Genomic DNA, 22,502 nt, shown 5'->3' with positions numbered 1-22,502 from the left:
TTGAAATTTCATCTATTGAAAGATTTATTTATTTATTTTTCTATTTATTGAATTTGTATGTTTCTCTTTTATTTCATCTTATTTCAAGCAGGTACACCAAATAAATGCCAGAAACCTTTAGATGGCTTGTCAGGAACAAACAAGCAAGAATTTAAGGCAATCAGCTGGATTGAAAAACAGAGGTAGGGAAACTTTAATTAAATTAAATGTAATTATTGATGAAGCACAGCAAAACGTTTCTGACAAATCTCTATGTACATGTCTCACCTGAGTGTTTTATTGTCGAAACAAACAAAAACAAAATAAATAAAATCAGGCAAAACTATAAAACAACAACTGGAACAATTTTCAAGCATGTGAAAGCCTCATAATCAGGGGGTCAAAGCCCGTGGAACCTATTAGGTTTCAGCCAGTGGCCATGCACTTGATTACGCATCTGCGTTGTACATTACTCAAATCAAACAAGAAAACTAAAACTACTAGTTTAATGACCTTAGCTCCCACGAGTCTCCTGTAGCTCAGTGGTAGAGCATCTGATAGTCACACTTTTTGCTGTCTGTCAGCTGTTCACTCAATAACTAACGCAGCTGTGAGTTTCTATTAATAATCAATATTGAAATGAAATGGAAAGTTGCCGGTCAAATAATAGGGCGATCTGTAAGGTTCAGACCATAATCATTTTGATCTATGATCTATCAATTGTTATTAGAAGACTAGTATTACTAAGAATTAAAGCCGGCCAACAGAGTTAGTCGGTAATGATGTCAAGGTTTCATTTGAAAGGATTCAGAATTTCATCCACAGACTCAAAATTTAGAACCACCTTGTACAGCATAATGAATAGCACCACAGGAAAGTGCTGCTCAGTAGCTTTCATTTGAATGGTCACACTTCAGGATTTCATACAGAGACTCAAAAGTTAGAACCACATTGTACAGCGTGATAAACAGCACCACAGGAAAGTTCTGCTCCGTAGTTTTCATTTGAACACTCAGACTGGACGAATTTATCCGCAGAGTCCAAATTTAGAACCACCTTGTACATACAGCATAATTATCAAACAGCACAACCGGAAAGTACTACTCAATTGCTTTCATTTGAATGGTCACACTTTAGGATTTCATCCACAGACTCAATGTAACAACCAGCAACGTAACAAACAGCACCACAGGAAAGTACTGCTTAGGTTTTCATCCACGGACTCAAAAGTTAGAACCACGTTGTACAGCATAATAAACAGCACCACAGGAAAAAACCGCTCAGTAACCTTTTTGTCAATGGTTACACTTTACGATTTCATCCACAGACTCAAAAGTTGGAACTCCTTTGTATAACAAAACGTTAGATCACCGATATGAAAGTGAAACCCACCTTGTACATCTTAAATAGAACCAAAGAAACGTTTAGCATGCATAGGTTTTCTTGGCATTTTTTCTCACTGTGTAGTATTTTTTTGTTCACACTTGCTATCGGTTAAGGGACACTGAATTTGGCAATCTCGGGTTTTGGATTTCTCGATGAATTAGTCGTTCAGTCAGCTAACTCAGAAACCAGTTATTGAATTTAAAATGTTTAAAGGTCCATTTAAATTCAATCTATGCTGTGGGCATCAATTCATTTTTTTGTTCTTTGTGTACTGTGAAATTAAGCCGATTTTGGGACAATTTTTTTTCCTGTACGATTTTTTGGGGGGTAGAAAAGAAAAAACACGATTACCTGTCGTGTTTCTGCCGTCGTTTAATTTAAGTTTTCTACACGAACTCTCCATGGCCTAGTGAAATGCTTGCGCTTCTTGACTTAAACACATGCCAGCCTATCTCTCTGCTGTGCTTTAATTTAAGCTGTGTTATGACTTACGACGAATGGGGTGGAGGGGCTCCAACCACCAACCGGCCGTTTTACTTCTTTTTTTCTTAAACTTAGATTTGCTTTTTTCTTTTTCTGTTTTTCGAAGATATGATTTTTTAAACCAGGAATTAGTATTTTTTCTTTAATTTTTTGTTGGTGTTGTAGGCACCAATTTAAAAATTAAAGTTAAAAAAAATGCTAATTCCTTGGTAAAAACGATCTTCGAAAAAAAGAAAAAGAAAAAAGAAAATCTAAGTTTAAGAAAAAAAGAAGTAAAACGGGCGGTTGGTTGTTGGAAGCCCCCCTCCCCATTTAAACGACGGCAGAGAGATAGGCCGTCATGTGTTTAAGTCAAGAAGTGCGCGCTTATCCACTGGGCCACGGAGGCTTCGTGTAATAAAGAGGGGTCAAATTTATCTAGACGTAGGTTGTGGGTTTATTGTTCTTTTCGGTCCTATTGTTTCCGATATGCTGATTACCGTTAATTAGTCGTATTTTATTCATAGTCCGTGAGGAATTTTGCACGCTTTGTCACAGAGAAAACAAAAGGAGGAAACGAAAACAACATTTGTTATGGAAAATTATTCTTGAATGTCAGGTTATCCAAGCAATTTTTTCTGGAAAGCGCTAAACGTCAAAATGTTCCTATTGAATGAATTGTTTTTGAATTGTGTGATTTATTTGGAGTTAATTTCTTTCAGTTGCGCGTCCATCTCAAGTTGGAGCTGAACACACTTACAAGAAGTGAAGAGGAAGGAATGCTGCTTACATCGCCGTAAATAAGTTACTGTTATTTAGATTGCGCGTAAATAAGAAGTTCCAGCATAGAAAGGATTAAGGCATTTTCGGGTCAAAAATTTCAACTTTCATTTTAGGTTGAATATTCATGAAAGTTATAGCGGATTTTTCCAAATGTTTTGTTTCCGATAACAATTCGAGAACGCTTAATTTTTAGGGGACTAACTTTTTGGTGCAAGTATACATTGGGCGAGACTTCAAAAATCGATCGCAAGATCGCAGAAGTAGTTTCCATATGATCGCAAACCTTATTGCGATCTGCGATCATATGGAAACCAGCCTTTAATAATTTCGCCGGACTCATCTGACTACGTTCAGTGTTAATGTTTACGTTATTAGCTCGGGAGGTTTCTTGAAGATGTGTTTTGCTTACCTAAACCTTAGCGTTGAAAAGACTTGAAAATTAGAAGGTCGTGGACTAAACTTAACTTCAAACAACAGCCTATGTTCACGAAACTTTAATTTGGAAGTCTTTTCCACGCTTTGATTTCGGTAAGAAAAAGAAGTTTTCGTGAAACCTCCCGTGCTAATGATGCAAGTTTAACACTGAGCTTAGTCAGTTGAGTCTGGCGAAAGAATAAGACTGTTTGTAATACAAACATGAAAAATTACTGGCTGCGAGATTTGTATCAAACATTTGTAAACGAATCCGTTTCTTCCATGTAACAGACAGCACACAGTGTAGATGGTTTTCCCAAATTCTTTATTGTAAACAAAAATTAAGAAGAACAAAGTTTATTTGGATTTCAGACTTCACTGGTGACAACAAACTTCTGTTCTAGAAAGTGTTCTAGTAAGAAACAAACTAGAAAGTTGTAATAGTGTTCAAAAACTACTGTTATAGCACAGTTTTAATACAGTGATCAAAAACTACTATTTTCGAATGTTGGAATACAGTGTTCAAAAACTACTACTTTAGAAAGTTGTAGTACAGTGTTCAAAACTACTATTTTTGAAAGTTGTAATATAGTGTTCAAAAACTACTGTAATAGTAAAGTTTTAATACAGTGCTCAAAAACTACTATTTTAGAATGTTGGAATACAGTGTTCAAAAACTACTATTTTAGAAAGTTGTAATACAGTGTTCAAAAGCTACTGTTATAGTACAGTGTTCAAAAACTACTATTTTAGAGAGTTGGAATACAGTGTTCAAAAACTACTGTAATAGTACAGTTTTAATACAGTGCTCAAAAACTACTATTTTAGAAAGTTGTAATACAGTGTTCAAAAACTACTATTTTAGAAAGTTGCCATACAGTGTTCAAAAACTACTATTTTAGAAAGTTGCAATACAGTGTTCAAAACTACTATTTTCGAATGTTGGAATACAGTGTTCAAAAACTACTGTAATAGTACAGTTGTAATACAGTGATCAAAAACCACTATTTTAGAATGTTGGAATACAGTGTTCAAAAACTACTGTAATAGAACAGTTTTAATACAGTGATCAAAAACTACTATTTTAGAATGTTGGAATACAGTGTTCAAAAACTACTGTAATAGTACAGTTTTAATACAGTGATCAAAAACTGCTATTTTAGAAAGTTGCAATACAGTGTTCAAAAACTACTATTTTAGAAAGTTGCAATACAGTGTTCAAAAACTACTGTAATAGTACAGTTTTAATACAGTGTTCAAAAACTACTATTTTAGAAAGTTGCAATACAGTGTTCAAAAACTACTGTAATAATACAGTGTTTTAAAACTTAAGTTGTAATACAGTGTTCAATAATAGTATCGTGTTCAAAACTATAAAGTTGTAACCCTAACCTAGGGTTCTAACTTTCGAGTCTGTGCACGAAATCCTATAGTGTAATCATCCAGATGAAAGGTATATTGAATACTACAAGGTTGTTCTACCTTTTGAGTTTGTGGATAAAATCTTAAAGCATGACCAAACGAAATTTACAGTTAACTTTATGGTGAATTTGGCAGCTTGTTTCCTTTCTCATCTTCGTCTTCAGCCCGTGAAGCTATTAGTTAGCAGTGTTGTCTGTTAAATGGAAGAAACGGACTCGGTTAGCAACGTTTGATACAAATCTCGCAACCAGTAATTTTCCATGTTGTTTGTATTACAAAGAGTCTTATTCTTTCGCCAGAGTCAACTGACTAAGCTCAGTGTTAAAACTTACATTATTAGCACGGGAGGTTTCACGAAGACTTGGTTTTTCTTACCGAAACCAAAGCGTGGAAAAGACTTGAAAATTAAAGTTTCGTGAAGTTAAGTTTAGTCCACGACCTTTTAATTTTCAAGTCTTTTCAACGCTAAGGTTTAGGTAAGCAAAACACATCTTCAAGAAACCTACCGAGCTGATAACGTAAACATTAACACTGAACGTAGTCAGATGAGTCCGGCGAAATTATTAAGACTCTTTACAATACAAACAACATGAAACTTTGTGGAAAATTACTGGCTTCGAGATTCGCATCGTGCGTTTCTAAACGAGTCCGTCTCTTTCATCTAACAGACAGCTAAAGAAGTTCCAGAATTAAAAAAGATCGGGCCTACATTTTGCCGGCGCGCGAAATTCAAATTTTTGAAGTCTCGTCCAATATATGCTTGCACCAAAAAGTTAGTCCCCTAAAAATTTAGCGTTCTTAAATTATTATCGGAAACATAACATTTAGAAAAATTCGCTATGACTTTCTTGAATATTCAACCTAAAATGAAAGTTGAATTTTTGACCCGAAAATGCCTTGATCCTTTCTATACTGGAACTTCTAATTTACGCGCAATCTAAATAACAGTAACGTATTTACGGCGATGTAAGCAGTATTCCTTCCTCTTCACTTCTTGTAAGTGTGTTCAGCTCCAACTTGAGATGGACACGCATCTGAAAGAAATTAACTCCAAATAAATGACACGATTCAAAAACAACTCATTCAATAGGAAAATGTTGACGTTTAGCGCTTTGCAGAAAAAATTTGCTTGGACATTCAAGGATAATTTTCCGTAGCAAATGTTGTTTTCGTTTCGACCGTTTGTTTTCTGTGTTACAAAGCGTGCAAAATTCCTCACGGACTATGAATAAAATATGACTAATTAACGCTAATCAGCATATCGGACCCACAAGCTACTAGATAAATTTGACCCCTCTTTATTACACAAAGCCTCCGTGGCCTAGTGGATAAGCGCGCACTTCTTGACTTAAACACATGACGGCCTATCTCTCTGCCGTCGTTTAATTTAAGTTGTGTTGTGGCTTAAGACGAATGGGGAGGGGGGCTTCCAACCACCAACCGGCCGTTTTACTTCTTTTTTTCTTAAACTTAAATTTTCTTTTTTCTTTTTCTTTTTTTCGAAGATACTTTTTACCAAGGAATAAGAAATTTTTTAACTTTAATTTTTAAATTGGTGCCTTAGAAAAAAATTGTGCACCAATAAAAAATTAAAGAAAAAAATACTAATTCCTGGTTTAAAAATCATATCTTCGGAAAAAAAAAAAAAGAAAAAAGCAAATCTAAGTTTAAGAAAAAAAGAAGTAAAACGGCCGGTTGGTGGTTGGAACCCCTCCACCCCATTCGTCGTAAGTCATAACACAACTTAAATTAAACGACGGTAGAGAGATAGGCTCTCATGTGCTTAAGTCAAGAAGCGCAAACTTATCCACTAGAGGCTTCGTGGAGAAAACTTAAATTAAACGACGGCAGAAACACGACAGTCACATGTCTAAGTCAACAAACAACAATTAATTTATAATGAAACGGTCTACAATAACTGAATAAAGGTTCAACAAACATCAACTTAACTTCCACTGATATGAAGGACTGAATCCAAAACGTCTGGAATTTCATTAAATATTTTGGCATTTGTACTGAGTAATTGATCATCAAAACTAAAAAAAAACAACTGCGATTATCAAATTCGTTATCTCTTAACTGAACCAAAACAAACTTGTACTGCAAAGTGAGAAAGAATGTCAACAAAAACAGTGTATGCAAGAAGATATCAACACCTACTTTTAGGACTTTTGATTTTCTGGAGAGCAAAAATTCAAGTGAAAGCTACTGAGCAGTACTTTCCTGTGGTAGGGTTTATTATGCTGTACAAGGTGGTGCTTTACTTTCGTGCTTTACTTTCGAGTCTGTGGATGAAATCCTAAAGTGTGACCATTGAAATGAAAGCTACTAAGCAGTACTTTCCTGTGGTGCTATTTATTATGCTGTACAAGGTGGTTCTAACTTTTGAGTCTGTGGATGAAATCCTAAAGTGTGACCATTCAAATGAAAGCTACTGAGCAGTACTTTCCTGTGGTGCTATTTATTATGCTGTACAAGGTGGTTCTAACTATTGAGTCCATTGATGAAATCGTTAAGTGTGACCATTCAAAATGAAAGCTTCTGAGCAGTACTTTCCTGTGGTGTTGTGCAATGTGGTTGTATGTTTTGAGTCCATGGATGAAATCCTGAAGTGACATCTTTAGTGATTAACTCCGTTGGCCCACTTTCTTTAGTGCTACATAGTCTTGTAATCAATCAGTCAAATATGATTTGAATCAAGATTACAAATCGTCCTATTATCTGACAAACAACTTGCCTCTTTATTTCAATAGGATCTCCTGACTGGGTCAATATTGTTTTGAGAACTGGCACAAAAAAACATTTTGACTGGCAAATCATTTCTGTACCTCCATTTATGAATGAATATCCAAACTAAAGGCACACCATTGACTTAGATTTGATTTGAGAAATAATAGCCTAACAATAGTACTAAGAATTCATGTTCTAACTGGCACTGATCAATCTGAAAGCTAGCAGCGGCTTTAATTCTTCACGTCTTAACGTGACAACACAGCCTGAACACCACGCAACACCGAAAAAGCATAAATACTCTAGAAAGAATATTTACCAGAAAAGGCATTCTTACTAATAAGAGAAAAATAAAGCCCACTGTTTTTAGGAAAAAATAAACAGTCAAATGCTTGAGAAAAAGTTGGACATGTTAAAAATTTACTTTGAAGACAGTTTGCTCAGCCTGAAATCTTTTCTGACTACAGAAACAATTAAACAAAGTTTCAATTATGGACTAGAACTTCAACAAAATGGGTCATAATTTGTACCGCAACTCTGCTGGGAGTGTAACAGAAAATAAGAACAAGGTTTCAGCACTATCAAGCTAGGAAAGTAACCTGAAAAAGTTGCATTGTGCCACTACGTGTATTTACTAATTCAGACATTCTGATAATAGAAAGCCTGAGCCATTGGCAATTATCAGGTAACAAATAGCCCAAATATTATTGGTGTGAGGTGCAAGTCAAGATATATGATATATATGCGAGTCAAGATATATGAAAGACTCTCTCGTACAGAGGCTCATCCTTATGGAATTTTGTTAATTACAACGACAAGGAGGCAGCGGCGTCCCCGAACTTTAACTATCTCAGAAAGGGGGTCACCGCTGAGCACTTTTTTAAAGATTTTAAGTTTAACTGCACATCTGCATCAACCACATGATATAAACTACAAAATTTTGTCCACTATTAACCTACTATAAACTATTATTATACCTGAAATATTCTAATGTAACGTAGATTAGGTTAGTTTAGAAGTAAACACACGACCCCACAAGCTAACAGCTTTGATTATCATCGTGTTTAAATAAAGATTATGTATGAACAGTGTATGTATGTATGTGATAAATCTTGTCTTTGTGTCTTTGACTTTCATAAGACTCAACAGAAGCTAAAATATAGACTCTGACAGGTGACAATACTTAAGTTAAGATTTTTGGTACAAAGGAATGGAGTTTTGTAAATTTATGTTGTACCAATATGGTACCCAATTCAGACAAAAAGCAGACCAGGGATAGCATTCCACTCATCACAGCAACTCGCCTCACTGAAAACTGACACTGACCTAATTTTCTTTCATTGTCATTGTTGGTAGTAAGGACTACCAGAAGGTATTCATTTCAAAATTACATTACTATCTACAGACAGACCGTAACACCAAAAATTTGGGACTCCACTCCACCATCATTCACAAAATCTTAAATGTTTGTCAGGTGCCTATGCCGGGTTACAGTGCCATCCTCAGGAATATCAGTAGTCTGTCTAGTGTGATTGTCTGGGTGACATTGGTCCTTAAAAATACTGTTGTTTAGTGAATGAATTGAGCCCAGGAGTATCAGTAGTCTGTCTAGCATGATTGTCTGGGTGAGAGTTGTCCTGGAAAATACTGTTTAATGTTGTCAGTTAGTAAATAGTTTGAACCCAGGAGTATCAGTAGTATCTCTAGTGTGATTGTCTGGATAAGAGTAGTCCTTAAAAATACTATCGGTTAGTAAATGATATGAATTTGATTTGAATTCATTTCTCCAATCAGTTAATTTGCAAGGAGCAGCTATATAAACTTTTTTTATTGAACTTATGGTCTCACTTCTAAAGTTAGGTTACGGGCCCACCTTAACCCCAAATGCCTGGGCTGGTTCCCATTTGATATAATAGTTTTGAAATATCTCTACGAATACGAATACAATTACTCTATTGACAGGTTTTCAAAAGATTTCCTGCTTGTATGAAATTCGCTCAGTATTCATAGTTTTCTAAAGTTCTCTGTTCCATTTGAATCTTTTTGTGCCCGGCCATTAAAGACTTAAGAACTGACTGTAGATAGTCATGTAAAAATTACACTGAGAGAATGTGAGGAAATAATTATTTAAGTCACTCAATGGTTTGATTTGCTTTTGACACAAACCACCGTTGAAAAATGTAGCAGAGGACTCAGTGAAACAGTTAAATACCTCAACATTTCAGTCCTTAAATTTTAATCCTATTCCTGTACAAGGTTTACAAACGGTGGTCTTTAGGGCCCCTAGCAATATTTAAAGAAGTTGGTGTCAGTTTGAGTTCAGATCTTTCTAAAAAATAGTTTGAGTTCCTTCTAAATACATTATCAGCCCTACAAAAACCTATTCATCTCTGAAGATATATGAGGTGCTTTTTGTATTCTTTTGACCAAGTACAAATGCACTATGCAGTTATTAAGTTATTGCAACTAGCATTTAAAATGCACGCTTAATTCCCTATCTGCTATAAATTGTCTCAGAGTATTAAAAACATCAGACCGACAGCTGTAAAAAAAGGTTTTCCATGCCACATTTGAATGTTTTCCATAGCTGGTATCTTGATTGAAGCTCCCAGTATGAGCCATTAACTTTTAAATGAATGTAACTTAGATTTGTCAATGCCAAGGTGATTGGTTTGAAGCAATTTCAGAAAAGCAGAGTTTTCATCCACGTGTTTCAATATCTCCTTGTTGTTTGTTTTGTTTTTTGTTTTTTTGCCTAATAATTCACTTCCCAGTCATTTATTGTGAATTAAAAAGAGTTGATCATGAAGATACATGTAATAAACAAATTCCTAGATGATAGGATTTTGAACAAACTTGAACCAAATGAGGTTATGAGATGCCCTAGTTCTGTTTTTGTTTTGTGAGACATTTCATTCAAAACAGCTATAGGTGACGTGAAAAAAAACATGTTGACCTAAGTTATCTAAACAAGGACTTTAAAAACTTCAAAGCACTTGATGACATGTTCAATACAATGTTACCCAAATTAATGTCTGAGACAGAGCCAAAGAATTATCCCATTCTAATACGAATAACCAATAAAAAACACAGCCTACATTTATTTGTACTACAGTACTTAGCTTGTCAAAATACTAATGCTTGCAGGTCACACAATGCCTTAAGTGTTCTTTTTGGTTAGTTTTTCTTTTAAAAGTTCTTCATTAAAGATTCGATTTGATTTGGAAAATTGTGAAATTCAAGCAACAAATTTAACAGCCGAGTACGAAAATAGAAGGAGCAGATTTACCCCAATTCAAATTGAGTGCTTAAACATCAAATGTACTGCACTTCTCCTACAGCTGCTACTGTGGCCTGCTTGCAGCTATCAATTTCCTTTGACATGCTTTTCTGATCTTTGGCCTTGTCAGAATCGTGAGCACTTATTGTCAACTGAAGGTCTTCGATAATATTATACAAACACTGGTTTCATATTTTTGGTCTAATTTTCAAAATAACAGAATTTGCAAGTGATCTATCTATCAGCTTGTTTGCCGGCCTCCACAAACCCAGACAAAAACCTTGCTTTATTGATTAAACCATAGTCTAATAAGCTTAATAAATTATGAATAATAAAAAGTAAACATTTCAATTCTTACCAAGGATCAGGCTGAGGCAAGCAAAACTTTCTGAGGTTCCTCCTGAATGTGTCTCCCGGCATGGATCTGACCTACAAACAAATTAAGTAAGAGTTGTAAACACAACTGTACAGTAGGTAATGTTTCAAATGAAAAAATATCACTGGTTCAAGCAAAATGCAGAATAAAAGTTGAACTTTGCAGATGCAACATGGCAGCCAAGCTACACCCATAAAGATACACTGTATTTGCTAGAAAATATTATAGGAGATTTCATAATCATGGCACTATTAATAATAATTATTGTCTACAAATTTTTCGTTCCTCTGAAAAGTCATCAAAAAAGGCAAGTAGAAGCTAAACAAGAAGTCCTATGTCAGTAGTGCCTGATTTTTCTCCAGGATAGTCTAGAGGTAGAGAAACATGAGGAGCATACCTGTATTGCATCCTGTCATGGCCATGGGAGGCGATTCTTACTCATATGCTTGCATGTATTGTTTGCTCTTCTATTCCTGAAAAAAAATTATTGCAAAGTGTAAACTTAAGCTAAACATAAAAAGGTTTGTCAAGCTCAACACCAACACAACACTTAGTTAATTGATCCTGGCCCTAAAATATTTACTGGCAACCATGATGAGAAAACACAAAGTTCCACACCATAACTGTAATGAAAATGAGATGAAAGTCCATCTCTGTCCACCACAGGGTGGGAGGGCTGGGTAACAAATACTACGAGTAATCACAGTGTCACAAAACTAAGAACATGTGCGCTAACTCTAACAACAATACGCTATTCTATATATCTTGTGATCGTGTGCTGAGAAATAAGTAACTGAAAGTACATTGCAACACAATCTGTCTTACGTGCAGTTCCAGAAAACATCAATACTCCTCCCACAGAAGGTTTTTTGGTTTTGCACTTTCCCTCCCCCCCAGAAATTCCAGTTTTGCTACATACTTTGCTTCTAAAATTTTGGCTTCTAAGACCGCCCTCCCCCTAGGAATTTCTGGTGACCTTCCATGGGGTGGGTATGGATTTTTTTCTCACTGGAAATGCACAATGAGTAAAATGAACATTAACTAGATAGTAGGCTGCAGTGCAGGCGTTTTCATGGGCGAGCACTGAATAATAAATTTAGTTCGCGTATTTGAAGGAGGCAGAGGGGGACGGGGGGGGGGGCAGGAAATGAGAGCGAAAAAAAAAACGCCTGCCCGCAAACCCTGTGTAATCGCCAAACGCCCCTATTTATAGTTGCGCTTGATCAGTGCATTTCCGGCTTCATTCACCACAGCTTGTGCAGTCATGTCACGTACTTCGCGTGATCTAAGTTTCTACTTTGAAATCAAGCGTAATAAAGTGAAAGTTGTCTCTGTCGCAAAATAAAAAGAATCATGAAAGAATAAAACTACTGTGTGACGGTCAAATTAGTAAATTTAGTAAAGTTAATTTTCTGCGTTTGCTTTCAGAAGATTTAGTAAAGTTAATTTTCTGCGTTCGCTTTCAGAAGATTTACAAGTGTCACGCTGTGCGCCGCAAAGGTCAAATGCAGAATATCAAGCACAGATCAGTTCAAAGTTTTATTCGGGGCTATGCGAATACAAACCTTTACCCGGTCTAACTGAACAGTATGCGAGTCGTCCACAGTTATCACACAAAGCTGCTGGTCAACTGGTGTATCAACCTTTTTCTGCGATCGAAAAATCGGACAGTACTCCTCCGCTGAAGCAATGATAAACGGTTTTTTGCATCCTCAATATCTTTTTGTCGGTATCCGTATTTTGTTAGTCCCATTGAAGTTGCTTCTTCACAACACTTTTCAGCGGACAGACAAGGATGGACAAGGATCGCATCAGCACTTTTGCTCGATAAAATCAATTTAAATGCCCTCCAGTCAAACCGACAACGGAAAGGTAAGGCTTTTTCCAAAGGCGGTAGGAAAATCTGCCAATACATCTTGTCTCGACAACAGTGAAAAAATTATTTCTTTTTGTTCGGAGCTCAATTCAAGTGATATTCCAATTTCTGAAAGACACGGTTTCATTGAGCACAGTGCTAGTGGAGCTGGAATGAAATGACATGCGGACCGATCTGCCGTGGATTGTCAGGTATCAATCAATATGTGACCTACCGCACCAATCAGAGCCCCCGTCTATCCAGTGTACGGGTTCTGCAAACAAACAATGATTGCGGGCAGGTGTATTTTTCCCTCCTCTCCCCCTCCACCCTCCTTTATTTCTCAGCCAGTCGTCCTCTCCCTTAGGGTCACTTTTGACTCGCTCCAGCCCTCTCGCGCTTCCTCGCCCAAGATGACAGCAATGAAGGATTATTCAGCGCTCCCGCTCCAAAAATACGCCTGCATTGCAGGCTACTAGATAGGGAAGTTATAAATTTTGAAGAGCCCGCCAAAATAATTCAAGTGGAGTTCAGGTAGATATATTATTAATTAGTGATTAGCCAGGTTTGAACACCTTTTGTTGATCTGTGTGCTGTACACTGTAAGTTAATTTCTACCCTTAGTGTCCCACATTTTATGTTCCTTTCCAAAGCACATGTAAACAAAACAAGAATGAAAAAGAGCTCACAAATAAGAAAACAAGGGAGGACGTAAAAGCGAATGCAAGCCTTAGGCTTTGTAAAAATCTCAAGTATTTATTGCCAAGATCCTCATACAGTACAAACACTGCATTTGGTTCCTTTTCATGTCATTTTCAAAATGGCAGACACTGCAAGTCTTTGCCCTGACTACCGTTCCGCTTGTGAGTCGATCTCTACAAATGTAGGGGAAACATGGCTGCATACGTGGCGTTCATTAAATATACAGTGTATTTTAAGAGCAATTCTCCAGGAAAGTGAAGCAAAGTTGGAAATGAAAAATTTTAACCCCCCTTTCAATTCTTGTGTGAAGGTAGGTTACCTTGGGGGATAAACAAAAACAACCATATTTGGATCGGCAGATGTATCGTTGTCATGGTAACTGCACTAGATGACGTCAGCCTCAGGACCATGTTTTGAGCAAAAGTTCCATTCTCAACAAGTAAAAGTAAACGAGTCTGGTTCTCGGGTGCATGTGAACCAATTCAAATGAAATTCATACAGATGGTAGAGCCACTCTCCCAGTTTATAAAATTCGCCGTTGAAATAATTTGGGTGTTATAAACAAGAAGAAAATGCTCGTCTTACTATGTTCCCTGTTAGCCATTTAGACAAGCAGGAAAAACAAGCACAACCATATTCGTAATTTCTCCGAAAGTACTCTTTCCACATGAACCAAATTAGCAGCAGAGATTACACAGATATCGATGTTTCTAAATATTATAAAATCAATTTGGGGAAAACTATATTCTGGCCATGTGTGCTGAAGACACCTGGGACAAATTGCAAAAAATTGCAAAATTGGTAATTTTGAGGGCTCTAGTATTTGGCTCAAACAGGCTTTAGAGAGAAAAAATCAGCTTCAAAAGTATCTTTTATCATCTTGTCTGCTACCTACATTTAGTAAATAAGGTTTTGGCCATCAAATGTGATGAAATATAAATTGATACAAAACCTACCTTGAAGGTTTTGGGAATTTCTTCAGAATGCTTTCGTCGCGTGGTTCTCTCCAGTGTCTCTCCTTCGCACGCTCCATTTTTTTGACCAAATCTAGCACAGACTCTAATCTAACAGTTACTCCCATCAAATATCCAGTTTGCCGTGTTTCAGACCAGAGATGACGATACAAGTAGCCCGCATACACTTGACAAAGAATAGTTAACAAGGTCCAAAACATGGTCGTAATACTTGCGATTTCTGCCGTCGAGCACCTAAATTTAGCAATATTATCCAACCAGGAAGTAAAGTACATGTGTCGAGATCAATGTACAAAGCAAATGCATGCCTTTGAACAATCCAAAGTAACGTTTTTGGCTAAAATCGAGTCAGATATTGCGATAGTCGACAAGCCAAGAATGGTGAATAAACTGTACACATAGGCCGGAAGTCCAAGAAGCACGACTGCTGACCGGATGTAACACAATGCAACGGGATGTAACACCGGGTGTAAGTGTAATGATATCCTCTTATAATGGGGTTGTTTTACAATGGCAATGGTGAAGAAAGCCAAAACAAAACAAAACAACAACAAAAAAAAAAAACAACAAAAAGTAAAAAAGAAAAAAAAAAACGAAAACAGAAAAACCGAATGAAAACAAAAACAAAGGAAATGAAGCTGAACTGAAGCTTTGGTGAAAATTGAATGCATGATCATAATAGCCGCACCCCCCCCCCCCCCCCAAAAAAAAGATTGCTTTTTAGACTGTGAAAATGCAATTACAACTTCAGTTATGATTAACTAATCGTGACAAGAGAATGAAAAATTCGCACGTGAAATTTATTTACCCGCACGGCAAATAATAAGATCCATTTCGTCGCTGATTTCATCACGGTTTATACCAAGTCCGTAGGCTTGGAAATATCCCTTTGACATTCACTGAGTTTTAAATTGTTTCCACTGCACTTCCTTTTGGGATTTGAAAAGAACTACTTTCCATTGTCCCGACCAGGATATTTTCCTTCGCACGATGATATGCAAATTTCCCTTACAGTGTTTTTGATCGACGGCCAAATTTACTTCCGGTCACCCCTTCCCCCACCAAAAATAAAAAAAAAACAACAAACAAATAAATAAACAAACAGAAAGAATGCCAAAATTTGGGCAGGTATTAGGTACTGAATATGAAAATTTATCGGCCTAGAGAAGACTTATTTATTTCTGGAGGAAAGGTGGGTCAAAAATTCCAACTTCGTAACTTCTAATGTGTACGCTAATGTCCCAGATCAGCGACGTATCTTACATGCAGGCCATCCTTAACATCCAATAAGCAATAAATTAAAAAGCAAAACCAAACAAACCCAGGAAACATGGGCGGCTTATGTGGTTGCGTAAAACGATCAATGAAGCGCTTTTTTTGTCGTCTTTATTCACCACTTTAAAACAGTCATAAAAGCGGATCAAAAGTCGTCCTTTTATCCCTCTATCAGTGATTTATTGTACCAAAAATATCTAAAGAAGAGACAATGCCATTGCGACAATGTCGCTTTATCTGAAGCTACAAAAACAAACAAACAAAAAGCGCATATATCGCATTATAAAGTACATCCGGTCAGCAGTTTTGCTCCTCGCATTTCTGGTCTACATACGTTTGGTCGTAAACAGGTCGTAAACAATGATTTCTTCGCTTCTCAACCATGCATCACCGAATGTACGGCTTGATTTAGCCAAAGACTTCATTCAGAATCGTCGCAGACATACATTTGCTTAGCTGTGATCTTGATGCATCTATTTAACTTCCTGGATGGATTGTATTGATGAATTATTTCGATACTCGACGCACGACTGTGTTTGACCAGTTCGACTGTTCTTTATTCGGGTTAATGCATCATCACCTTTGGTCTAAAAGTAGATGTTCGGCGAGGCTAGCCAGTTATATTTGTCCTTTCCGCTAGAGTCTGTGCAAGATTTGGTCAAGAAAATGGAGCGAGCGAACTGAGGAGAGATCCATCCTATACGACAAAAGCATCCTGAAGAAATTCCCAACAGTTGCAAGGTAGGCTTTGTTTCAATTTATATTTCATCAAATTCGTTGGCCAAAACCTAATCAATCAAATGTAGATAACAGACAAGATGAATGAAAAAACCTCTGAAGCTGATATTCTCTATCTAAAGCCTGTTTGAGCCAAATACTGGAGCCCTCAACATTTCCAATTTTGCAACTTTTTGCAACTTGCCTCGGATGTCTTCAACACCCATGGTCAGAATATAATTTTCCCCAAATAGATTTTATGATATTTATAAACTTCAATATTTATGTAAGCTCTGCTGCTATTTTGGTTTTTTGGGAACTAGTACTTTCGGAGAAATTGCGAATATGGTTGTGCTTGTTTTTCCTGCTTGTCAAAATGGCTGACAGGCAACATGGTAATACGAACATTGTCTTCTTGATTATAAAACCCAAAATACTTTAACGGCAAATTTTATAAACTGGGAGAGTGCCTCTACCATCTGTATGAATTTCATTTGAATTGGTTCACATGCACTCGAGAACCAGGCTCGTTTATTTTTACTATTTGAGAGTGAATTTTTTGGTCAAAACATAGACCTCAGGCCAACGTGATCAAGTGCGGTTACCATGGCAACGTCACACCTGCCGATCCAAATATGGCTGTTTTTGTTCATCCCTCCAGGTAACCTACCTCCACACAAAAAATGAAGGGGGGTTAAAAATTTTCATTTCCAACTTTGCTTCACTTTCCTGGAGAATTGCTCTTAATAAGCTAAAATCATAAAGCTATTAATAAAAGTTCAAATTCTTACCAAGGGTCAATGGTAAACAAAACTTTCTGAGGTTCCACCCAAATGTGTTTACCAGCGCTGACCTTCAACAAAACATAAAAGACTGTTAAATAAGCACAGCTGTAGCTATCGTTTCAAATGAAGTACATGTACTATCACTGATTCAAGCACCTTAAAATAAAATAAACTTTCATTAATTTAAATGGAGTTAAATGCAATTTAACTTAGTTAACACTAGGAGCAGGAGTTTTTCTTGTCTGTGCAGACAACAGCATCATAGGCATTACTAGCATGTTTTAGCATTAGCATAGTGGTTTTTCTCGGTGATTAAGTGTTCTTGGCATGTTAGCATTTGTCAGTGTATTGGTGTGTATCAGCGTTGGCATTTAATTAGCGTATCAGCATCTGTATGCCACAATCCTGGCTGCTTGTATCACAGGCAGGGTTATGGTCAGTAGGCGCCTGTCGCAGTGCATGTACATGAATGTATGTGCGCCATCACACATGCTCTCAGTAAGCTGTTGCTGTGTTTGTGCTGGCTGTCTTGTGTGGGCCTAGCTAGGTTGTCTAAAGGTTTTTTAGCCCCCAAGCTCTTGGGCACCCAACCTCCATTTACGACTTAGGTATTAATTATTGTTGTTAATTGGTTGCATATTCAGATAACTTTGGTTTTGGTTCCAAGACAGTCAATAGAAAATCGTTCTATTTCCTCATTATATAAACAAAATACAGTCGAACCTGTATATAACGGCCCTGTATTAAACAACCACCCTCTATTAAGTGGCCAGTTTTCAAAGTCCCGATTTTTCGCTCGTACAAATGCTGTATTTGTTACCTGTATTGGGCGACCACCTCTATTAAGCGGCCGCGGCCACCCAATAGCAGTCCTGTGTTTGTCTTTTTTTGTTATTTTTACCTGTATTAAGCGGCCACCCTTGAATGGAAACTAAGCCAAATGTCATTTTATGCGGTATTTTATTGTGTTTAAAATGCGATCCACCATCACTATAAAGAAATAGCATGTACAAAGCTACTGTAAGCTGATACTCGGCAGTTTAGTATAGTTAAATGCTTTTCATTGTGAACTGTAAGTCATAGAAATACAGTAGTGTATACCGCAGAAGAGAAGAGGACAATTTATTGTTAAGTTACAAGTTGGCACTAAGCTTTGTTTAAAGTGTTGATCGCTTGAAAGAGTGTTATTTGTTCTATCGTTTCCACGCATTTAGTGCTTTGTATGATACGCCATGAAAATTGAAATTACACCATGCCCAGTGAGTATTTTTAGTGATCCTGTATTAAGCGGCCACCTGCATTAAGTGGCCAGTTCCTCAAGTCCTAAGGGTGGCCGTTATACATGTATACAGGTTCGACGGTAGATTTTAACATGCATCCAATGATCATTACCTGCTTGATTCTCCAATCATGATTACTGGCATGGGTAATGCTTGCCAGTCACGAGATTCTTGAGTATTGGACCCTTGTGAGTAAATATACAGCTGACACCTACCTAAAAAAAAAAAAGATCATGCAAGATTTATTATTGTCATCATGATAAGTTCAACCCAGTAAAGTTAAGATACTAGTATGTTTATATAAACAATCAATAAATTAACAGTAGCGGTGTATTCAATTGGCCATATTCTGGTTCTGATGAAATACTAAAAATCCCTTGTAAGAGGGTTTTGGAGTTATTTGAATAGAAAGTGGTCTTGAATTTATGTGCTGGCAAAAAAATTGCAGATACATGGACATCTCCCAGAATTAGCCTTGAGAAATCTGGGGGCTTAATAAAGTTACACTAATTAAAACCTTTTTGACCAAAATTGTTACACAAAAAGATGTGTAAGTCACTCAGCTCAGTATTATAAAGCAAGGTAACCAAAACAAATATATGATTATAAAGCATTATAAAATGGAGGAATGTGGGAAATCAAACTATATGTAGACCCACAAAAGATCACCTTTACAAGACAGTACAAGTTGACCTGCAAGACCTACAGACATGTATTACCTGCGCTGCTTTGAACACTGTAAAAGCATTTGGTTGTTGCAAGATGCGCACCAGGTATTGATCCCTAAAATTGTGTTGGGGACTTCACAATCATTTTTGCTTAGTTTTGAGTTTATAAGACAGTTCAAAAATAGAACAAAGCGAACAGAAATCAAATTGTGAGACTTTAAAACACCTTTTACTTTGTTTGAAACTTGATATCAGTGATTGTCGATCAACATATAGGCCTTTTTTCATAAATGGCAGCCGATTCATTTTATATTCTTTTATTTTCATGGAAACTCAAATAACCAAACCAGAGCTATACCAATTCCCAATTGAAATTTGTAATTTTTCACGATACTCTGTAATTGTGCAGTTCCAGAAAATATCCATACTCCCCCCACGGAAGGTTCTTTGTTTTGTACCCCCTCCCCCCAGGAAATTCCAGTTTAGCTTCATACGTTGCTTCTAAAATTTTGGCCTCTAAGACCCGCCTCCCCTAGGAATTTTCAGTGACCTTCCATGGGATGGGTATGGATTTTTTTCTTGAACTGCACATTCTACTTATTTTTCTGTTTCAGTGTCATTTGCTTTTTAGCTGTTGTTGTTGTATTACTTTGCAGTAATTTATACCCGCCAAGCTTTCCATTTTTTATCACAAACTAAGCACAAAGCAAGAGTTAAAACATTGGAGCAACGTTTCCTGAAGGAATTCAAGGACACAGGCAAAAACTCTGGTGAATCTGGACTAAAACAACAAAAATTGATCTGAAAAGTCATTTGGGTGGGTTTTGCTCTCAGCCATTCAATTGTGAAACCATTCTTACAAAAGGTCAAGATTGTCATTTTGTTTAGAAAATGAATGCTTCAGCCATTTTGACAATGATAAGTACACATGGTTTAATTTAAATTCCTAGACAAGTGTGACCTGTGACAGTGTTTTGCATCATATAATAATGTACACAAATTGATTCCTGATTATGTGAGCTTGTGGCTCAAACACTCCAGGGATTTGTACAAAATGGCCAGTGTACATTAATTTAAATTTAAGAATAAAATTATCTTACTTCAGCACAACACACATGCTCCCCTGATCATCTTCATTCCACTGACATGAGGTACTCTCAGCAGCTCATTATTGTTCTTGTAGTTTGTAATTAAGCATGTTGATCTCGCCTGCAACAAAAATAAATAAAATTGTTACTAAGTTAATAATACCACAAATCCAGACAATGATATTAGTTTGCTACAAATTACACCCACAAAGATGGATGAGATCATAGATTATATTGAGAAATGTCCAAAAACGAAAAGAGAAAGATATTTAAAATTTTCCTGTTCCTTGTGTATATCGGCTATAGCTTAATTTGCAGCTCTCAGTTGGGAAAAAGTTCTGAAAGTTGAAGCGGTAGAAAATCAAGTCTCAAGTTATTCCTTCAATTCGCAGATCTTTCCAAGATCTTTTAGTTGTGTAAATTTTTCACAAATTGGTCAAATACTGAGCTCTTTATTGCATTTTGTGCCATATGGCACTACTGGGGATTTAAGGGTTAAATCTCTCCCAAGGCAGGTACAGTGGTAGACACAATGTTCAGGGTAAATGGACGCCAGTATACTGGCTAAAAATAACATGCCTCTACAGTCTTCTGTCTGCAGACCATATTCTGTTGTCTTCCATCTGCGGTCTGCAGACTGTAGACTGTAGACTGTGGTCTACAGTCTACAGACTGCAGTCTGGAGACTGTAGACTGTATTCTGTGGTCTACAGTCTACAGACTGCAGTATGGAGACTGTAGACTGTAGTCTGTGGTCTACAGTCTACAGTCTGCGGTTCAGTCATACAGTATACATGTACTAGCCAATCTTGTACCCAGAGTCCTCAGGCTCTTTGTCCAGTGGTTGGTCATGATCCAGGAGACTCTGAGGTACTGGAATTTTTTCTGTGGGATTTCGTCAGCAAAACAATACAAAGCCATCACTCGAGACTCCCAGAGTCTCTCCTGGTGACCAACCGCTGGCCAGAGAGCTTGAGGACTCTGGTTGACACCAGCAGATTAGACTTGTGCATGCAGTGACTGGTGTTTTCATTTTTCTTTCATAATTATCGCCATTTTCAGTGTTACGTGCATAGCAGTTAACATCTACTATCTTCCGACAAGCTAGATCTATCTATAAACAGCTGACAGAAGTCGACAGAAGTTGATCCCCACACCCCGCTATAACGGACTCTCGCTATTACTGACACTAAATGACATCAAGAGGGAACCAAGTGAAACCTGTTTATGTTCACAAGCTCACCAATGAATGCTTTTGATAATTTATCTGTACATGTAAACAAATTGTGACTGTAGGTAGCCATTCAAAGGTAATGCTTGCATCGACCAAAACATCCCGCATGAACGCCTCCAAGCGTCTTGTTATGTTTACATATTTTAATACTTAGGCCTGGTTACATGTACATGATAGTCAGAGCTATATAGAGTGTTTTCATTCACGTGACTACCAGCGATATTGGTTTACTGAAACAAAATAAAGTATTTGCATAAAAATAGAGTTCAATTCCCAGAGGTTAAGTTTGGGACACCAACATGGCGGCCATTTCTTTGTTCTGGGACACCAACATGGCCGCCGTGACGTCATGTGAAAACACTCTGACTATATTTTCGCAACTTTTTACCCGTGATAGAGAAAACTATTAACACTTGAGAGTAAAAAGGAGAGAAAAGGATCGTTTAGAAAGCTTAAATGAGTCTTAAACTCACGCTTACCGGTTTGTCTTGGCTGTCTTCAGCTCCGCTACATTCTCGTGCAGTTCTGCTAGCTCAGTAACTCACTATTGTGAAGCAACTTGAGAACTGAAAGACAAACTAGGTGATTTAGGTTTACCTGTATATGCAAAACTACTAAACGAGAGCTGACAAAGAGAATATAAACGCGAAAATTGCAGCGTTTAGTTTGCTTACCTTCTTTTCACATGTGCAGTAAGAAAGACGAACCGGTTACAAAGGTTGATGGGTAATTACACGCAACCCGGGCGTTATCCACGCGGGTCGGCGGCCCGTAAGACGCAGGAACATGCGAAAATCCCTTACCATTTTTAGATAAGATTAGAACTAATGTGTTTATAGCAAATAAAGATGGTTATGATGATGATGATCAATTCACTGATTCACGAAAACGGTGAAAACAGTGATTTGAATGGACTGAACTTTACTTTGCTGTTACCAGTTACGACAAGCTCTATGGACCCCACTCCAGGTCATAAGATTGATACGACGAACGCAAGCAGTCCCAGAGCTACAATTAGAATCACCGTCCTGGGTTGTTTGCGCTTTAACTTTGGCACAAATTTGAAGAAGGGAGACAAGTATCGTTAAATAG

General features: G+C 37.1%; 1 protein-coding gene and 1 long non-coding RNA gene across 25 annotated transcripts in view; one reads left to right on the top strand and one right to left on the bottom strand.

Annotated features, from left to right (window-relative positions):
* Positions 1-4,495, top strand: part of LOC146463640 (uncharacterized) — a 17,359-nt gene extending 12,864 nt beyond the window's left edge. The window contains exons 6-7 of one of the 4 annotated variants that reach the window (XM_085084159.1): positions 89-182; positions 2,550-4,495. In XM_085084159.1, coding sequence (XP_084940285.1) covers positions 89-104 — 16 coding nt within the window. In that variant the 3' untranslated portion in view covers positions 105-182; positions 2,550-4,495. Of the gene's footprint in view, positions 1-88; positions 183-2,549 lie in introns of those variants that run through there. The other 3 variants (XM_085084160.1, XM_085084157.1, XM_085084158.1) reach the window with 3 other exon arrangements.
* On the bottom strand, positions 3,333-22,502 carry LOC146463639 (uncharacterized). Of its 21 annotated transcripts, none has more exons than XR_014856843.1 (9): positions 21,890-22,076; positions 20,189-20,297; positions 18,533-18,635; positions 17,147-17,208; positions 11,230-11,305; positions 10,815-10,885; positions 3,916-5,480; positions 3,767-3,840; positions 3,333-3,701 (listed from the first exon to the last, which is right to left on the bottom strand). It is a non-coding gene; the product is annotated as an uncharacterized LOC146463639 (long non-coding RNA). The 21 variants fall into 21 exon arrangements; XR_014856844.1 differs by having other exon boundaries at positions 3,333-3,664; positions 3,952-5,480; XR_014856852.1 differs by having other exon boundaries at positions 3,333-3,840; positions 3,952-3,987; positions 4,102-5,480.

The sequence above is a fragment of the Pavona decussata genome, unplaced genomic scaffold (genome assembly GCF_977016875.1).
Source record: "Pavona decussata unplaced genomic scaffold, jaPavDecu1.1 SCAFFOLD_175, whole genome shotgun sequence".
Classification (NCBI taxonomy): domain Eukaryota; kingdom Metazoa; phylum Cnidaria; class Anthozoa; order Scleractinia; family Agariciidae; genus Pavona; species Pavona decussata.
The sequence above is the reverse complement of the archived record's forward strand: the minus strand, read 5'-3'. Positions and strand labels throughout refer to the sequence as shown.